The sequence below is a fragment of the Colobus angolensis genome, unplaced genomic scaffold (assembly GCF_000951035.1).
Source record: "Colobus angolensis palliatus isolate OR3802 unplaced genomic scaffold, Cang.pa_1.0 Scaffold378, whole genome shotgun sequence".
NCBI lineage: Eukaryota > Metazoa > Chordata > Mammalia > Primates > Cercopithecidae > Colobus > Colobus angolensis.
Window position 1 is genome coordinate 380,667 of NW_012117132.1, and position 6,436 is coordinate 387,102.

At 38.1% G+C, this 6,436-nt stretch overlaps 1 protein-coding gene across 2 annotated transcripts in view; it reads left to right on the plus strand.

Moving 5' to 3' along the window:
- KBTBD2 (kelch repeat and BTB (POZ) domain containing 2) overlaps positions 1 to 5,219 on the plus strand; it is a 27,102-nt gene extending 21,883 nt beyond the window's left edge. For both annotated transcript variants that reach the window (XM_011953925.1, XM_011953926.1), the window contains exon 4: positions 2,508 to 5,219. In XM_011953925.1, the coding sequence (XP_011809315.1) occupies positions 2,508 to 4,043 (1,536 nt within the window). In that variant the 3' untranslated portion in view covers positions 4,044 to 5,219. The remainder of the gene's footprint in view (positions 1 to 2,507) is intronic.
- The last annotated feature ends 1,217 nt before the right edge of the window (positions 5,220 to 6,436 follow it).

Sequence of the window (6,436 nt, forward strand, 5' to 3'; positions counted from 1 at the left end):
TTTTTTTTTTTTTTTGCTTAGAGCTTAGATGTACTAATTTTTCATATTACTTTTCACAGAAAACTTGGAAATTATGATAAATATTTATAATGGCTATGTGACCATATTGAGCAATTAAGGAGAAGTATTTAAACAAAACAAGTGATGGTTGATATATTTATGGATGACAAACTGTTTTACTCTTTATTTCCTCATCACGTTCCCTTTTTAAATTTTAAGAGGAATATAAGTTTTTTCTTCATTTCATCTTCTGTTTTGGAATACCATTGTATTTCAGAAAGTTTCTTCAAAGGGAGAACCTTTAGACCAAAGGTTAAATTTGGAGAGCACTGTTCATGATATTTGTTAAGTACTTAATAAATATGCACTGAATGAATATGCATGACACTGGTTGAATGCCAACACCTGGGTGTAATTCTGGAAACCAGAATTCAATTCACGCTTTATGTAGTTTCCTTCCTTTTTAGTCTTCCATAGGTTGATTAAAACCTTTATCCAAAATGGTTGGGACTAGAAATCCAGTTCAGCCAGTTTCAGATTTCAGGTTTTTTCAGATTTTAGGATTATATTTACTAGTTCAGCATCCCTAATCTAAAAATCTAGACTCTGAAATACTCCAGTGAGTATTTCCTTTGAGTGTCATGTCAGCACTCAGAGTATTTCAGATTTTGGAACATTTTGTATTTTGAATTTTTGAATTAGGGATACTCAACTTTTACTTCTTTTTTTTGTGTGTGACAGGGTCTTGCTCTGTTGTCCAGGCTGCAGCACAGTGGTGAGATCACAGCTCACTGCAGCCTCGATCTCCTGGGCTCAAGTTGTCCCCAGCCTCAGCCTCTTGAGTAGCTGGGTCTGTAGATGTGCATCACCACACTTGGCTAATTTTTTGATTTTTTTGTAGAGACAAGGTCGTCTTATGTTGCTCAGGCTAGTCTCAAACTCCTGAGCTCAGGCAGTTCTCTCACCTGGGCCTCCCAAAGTGCTAGGATTACAGATGTGAGTTACAACATATGACCAGCCTTTACTCCTTAATACACTAACCTTATTGTTAGTGTCCTACTCTACCCACAACTCTGGGGAAATTGAGGCTAGGATAGCTTGCTGTTGCGCTAGTAATTCCAAACTTAAAAGGGAAAAATGTTTACTGTAAGCACTGTCTTTATATAGCTTGCAAGTTGTCATTACTTTTTATTTTTAGAGACATGTCTTGTTCTGTTGCCCAGGCTGGAGTGCAGTGGCATGGTCATAGCTCACTGCAATCTCGAATTGCTGGGCTCAATAAATCCTCCTTCCTATAATCCCAAAGTGCTGGGATCATAGGCATGCACCAGCACACCCAGCTAATTTTTTATTGGTCCTTCTTTTAAAAGCAGGCATTTCTCAGAATTCATAAGGCATTAAGGAATTTTAAGAAAATCTGATTCCAGCATACTTTGTTACTGTAAATATTGACACTGCTTCTTATAGTTTTTTCTGCCATTTTAATGAAAACCGTATACTACATCTGCTTGCTCAAATGCAAAACAGGACTCTGCCTCTTAGAATATGTTTCCCTGGCAAGCCTGAGATGGGGCATTCTGTGACTACCAATGTGACTTTCACTATCAACCACATGAAGTGATCATGTGTTTCAGTACCAGATGCTGTACTAATACTTTATATATATTCTCATCTGATCCTTGCAGTGCTCATTTGAGGTAGATAACCGTTATTTCCCCATATTATGTAAGAGAAAATTGAACTTTAGAGATTTGAAACTTCTTTCCTAATAAGTAGTTTAATTGGCCAATTAAGTTTTAAATCCAAGCAACCTTTTAAGTTTTAAATCCAAGCAACCTGACTTCTCAGTGTAAACAGTTTCTAGTTAATCACTGTGATGCTGCAGAAATATAGTAGGTAGCACATCTGATTCAACTGAGATCTACCTTCTTAAGAAAAAACAAATTTAGGAAGCTTACAGTGTCTTAAGGTGGGTCATTTAAATATAGGTAATTTATAACTTCACGTAAGTCTATTTTGTGTTGCTTTGATAACTACTCTTACTCATTGTGCATGATTTGCTGGTTTTATGTGACTGTCTCGTCCAAGTTGAGGAAACCAAAATCCAGTTACTCAACAACAATAATTTTCTGTATACTATGATTTGTTTACATTTTTTCGTATAGTTCTCTCAATTATATATGAAGTCTAGGAAAGTATGACTTATGTATGAATTTCCTTGCCTATTCTTTAAGGCTGTTTTGTTTTTTAAGAACCTATTTATTGTTGTACTACTGGTTCCTAAATAGAACAGTTAAGTAGGCCACTGAGCAGGAAAAAATTACTGCAAAATTATATAGTCTTCTGATTTTATTACTACCAGAAGACCTTATCTCTTAGCCCAGATGTGTGTATCTGAAAATAAAAATTACACTGTGGGCATCTGATTAATATACTTATGTCTTACATAAAAGTAAAATGTGTCTGTCCTGGCCCTATCAGCCTGTTTTTTTTCCTTCTCATTCTAGGTAGAAGATGTGTTACAACGTTGTCGAGAATATTTAATTAAAAAAATAAATGCGGAGAATTGTGTACGATTGTTGAGTTTTGCTGATCTCTTCAGTTGTGAGGAATTAAAACAGAGTGCTAAAAGAATGGTGGAGCACAAGTTCACTGCTGTGTATCATCAGGACGCGTTCATGCAGCTGTCACATGACCTACTGATAGACATTCTCAGTAGTGACAATTTAAATGTAGAAAAGGAAGAAACCGTTCGAGAAGCTGCTATGCTGTGGCTAGAGTATAACACAGAATCACGATCCCAGTATTTGTCTTCTGTTCTTAGCCAAATCAGAATTGATGCACTTTCAGAAGTAACACAGAGAGCTTGGTTTCAAGGTCTGCCACCCAATGATAAGTCAGTGGTGGTTCAAGGTCTGTATAAGTCCATGCCCAAGTTTTTCAAACCAAGACTTGGGATGACTAAAGAGGAAATGATGATTTTCATTGAAGCATCTTCAGAAAATCCTTGTAGTCTTTACTCTTCTGTCTGTTACAGCCCCCAAGCAGAAAAAGTTTACAAGCTCTGTAGCCCGCCAGCTGATTTGCATAAAGTTGGGACTGTTGTAACACCTGATAATGATATCTACATAGCAGGCGGTCAAGTTCCTCTGAAAAACACAAAAACAAATCACAGTAAAACAAGCAAACTTCAGACTGCCTTCAGAACTGTGAATTGCTTTTATTGGTTTGATGCACAGCAAAATACCTGGTTTCCAAAGACCCCAATGCTTTTTGTCCGCATAAAGCCGTCTTTGGTTTGCTGTGAAGGCTATATCTATGCAATTGGAGGTGATAGCGTAGGTGGAGAACTTAATCGGAGGACCGTAGAAAGATACGACACTGAGAAAGATGAGTGGACGATGGTAAGCCCTTTACCTTGTGCTTGGCAATGGAGTGCAGCAGTCGTGGTTCATGACTGCATTTACGTGATGACACTGAACCTCATGTACTGTTACTTTCCAAGGTCTGATTCATGGGTAGAAATGGCCATGAGACAGACTAGTAGGTCCTTTGCTTCAGCTGCAGCTTTTGGTGATAAAATTTTCTATATTGGAGGGTTGCATATTGCTACCAATTCCGGCATAAGACTCCCCTCTGGCACTGTAGATGGGTCTTCAGTAACTGTGGAAATTTATGACGTGAATAAAAATGAATGGAAAATGGCAGCCAACATCCCTGCTAAGAGGTACTCTGACCCCTGTGTTAGAGCTGTTGTGATCTCAAATTCTCTATGTGTGTTTATGCGAGAAACCCACTTAAATGAGCGAGCTAAGTACGTCACCTACCAGTATGACCTGGAACTTGACCGGTGGTCTCTGCGGCAGCATATATCTGAACGTGTACTGTGGGACTTGGGGAGAGATTTTCGATGCACTGTGGGGAAACTCTATCCATCCTGCCTTGAAGAGTCTCCATGGAAACCACCAACTTACCTTTTTTCAACGGATGGGACAGAAGAGTTTGAACTGGATGGAGAAATGGTTGCACTACCACCTGTATAGTTGGGAAGTTCAGGGAGTGCACGCCTGAGTTATGTGCTTTATCATTTTCTTTGCTAAACAAAAGAGGCTATGAAAGAACTAAATATGACTACATAAAAATCTATCTTTGATAAATTTTATTTTTATGCCCTACTTAATATTTGCATCAGTATAATATATATCAGTGAGTCTTACAGAAAGATATGCTTCCATAATATGAAATAGATTATTCAATAATTGAGAAACTTTATGTGTAATCATGAGAGTATAAGAATCTGGATTATCTAACATTGTTAGCCCTGTGTATGTATAGTTCAAAAAGTTCATTTATAAAAGTAGTTTCCTGTTCCTAGTGTGGTATATCACAAATTGTGCTGAGGTTATTTTAGTATGTGTATTTCATTCCCGTGCTTCTGTTCTGAAGTCCTGGAATACAGTTTTCAGTGTAATTAATTCAACTGCACTTAACACTAATGTCCATGTTGGTATAGAAACGTCTAAATCCTATACTCTAGTTGAGGAAGATCTTCCATAATTTTATGGTATTACACAGGGAAAGCTATTGACTGCAGGATCAGTCTAACTATACTATTAGGTGCATGTATTCTCTTTTCACTAACTTATACTTGTCTATCTAGAATACAGGTCTTCCAGTCAGCTGGTCATTTACCAGGTATGGACTTACGTTGCTGGGCTTGCAGTAAGAATTGCCAGCCCCTCATTGTGCGGGTCTGCGTGGAGCTTTAATCAGTAAAAGCCTCCACTTTCTGTATTGTGTTAACATTGGCTCATGCATATAACTACCTGCTGCTGATGTAGTTCTCCATCTTCAAGATTTAGAGTGGGTTAACCAGGTCATTACATCTTAATTTAATAACAAGCATTACTGTAGAGTGATTGTGTATAGATCTGTTAGCTGTCAGGGTGTGTTTTTTTTAACCTGTTGTGTGCGTGTGGGGGTTAGGATTAGTAAGGTGAACTGTTCAGGAATTCTCTGCACTAGCTGTGCAGAAGAGCAGATAACTAGCGCTGCTCTGGCATTAATCCCAGGAACCACTAGCAGTAGTGGGGCGCCGCCAATCTAACATGAGCACAGGTGCTTCATGACAAATATTACTAGCATGTTCAACTGCATCATGTTCTGGCACTGTATTTTGAATGACATTAATTTATTAAATAAATTGTATATATTCAATATCTATATTTCTTTTGTTATGGGAATGGTCTGCTTTTTAAATTTTGATTTTACTAGGTCAGCTTAGCTAGTTATAGGTGGTTTCTTCCAAAGTTTGTTTGATAAAGATTGAGAGATATGCATAGGCTTTCCTTAGACTAGTGTCTTTCTACCCTGCTGGCATGTAAGAATCATCTGATTCTGATCATCATCTTTAGAAGCTTGAGATGATGCCTGAACCTCACCTCAAACAAAATGGTTTCTTCTTAGAGCACATAATTGATTGTGTTTATAGACTTGAACTATCTCTCCACTGCCTACTGAATGAAGTCTGGATTCCTTACCACATTTAAGGCTCTCTCTAATTTGGCTTTAAATTATCTTTACAGCCCTATCTTGCATTGTTTTCCCATAAGCCTTATCTTCTGATTAGGCTTTTGCTATGCTTTTTTATGCTATTCATGCTACTCAGAATGGTTTCTTTATCCCAGCTTTACTTGCAGCTGTCTCAAGAGCTATTTAAGGCAGTTTTTAAAGAATGTTTCCTGATAACCATGTCTTACCATGAAGTGAAAAGTATCCTTTTTCATGTTCTTAACTACCTTGTACCTAGATCTTATTAATTGTACTGATCATTCTATTGACTGTTACTAGTTTTGGCCATGTGTGGTGGGTTATGCCTGTAATCCCAGCACTTTGGGAGGCCCAAGTGGGAGGATCGTTAGAGCCCAGGAGTTTGAGACCAGCCTGGGCAACATAGGGAGACCTTGTCTCTACCAAAAAAAAAAAAAAAAAAAAAATTAACGGGTCATGGTGGCATGTAGTCCCACCTACTAGGGAGGCTGTGGTGGGAGAATCACTTAACCCTGCAAGGTCAAGGCTGGAGTGAGCCTTCATTGTGCCACTGCACTCCGGCCTGAGTGACAGACTGAGACTCCATCTCTAAAAGATAAAATAAATGAATATTACTAGTCTTCATGCTTTTCTACAAAATGATCAGTGTTGATTTTCTTATTTACAGCTGCATCCCCCTGCAGTGTAGCACAGCACACTGTATAGTTGGTGATAAAACTGTTGGATTAAAGCAGATAAATACAAAGTGCTTTGGAAAGTTTGAGAGTCAAACCCAATATGCCAGTTTTTAAATTCTCAGTAGTTCCATTAGTCACCTTTTCATTTACGTCTCCATCCAACTTAGATCTGTCATCTTCTGCCACTATCATGGCAATATCGTAAACTC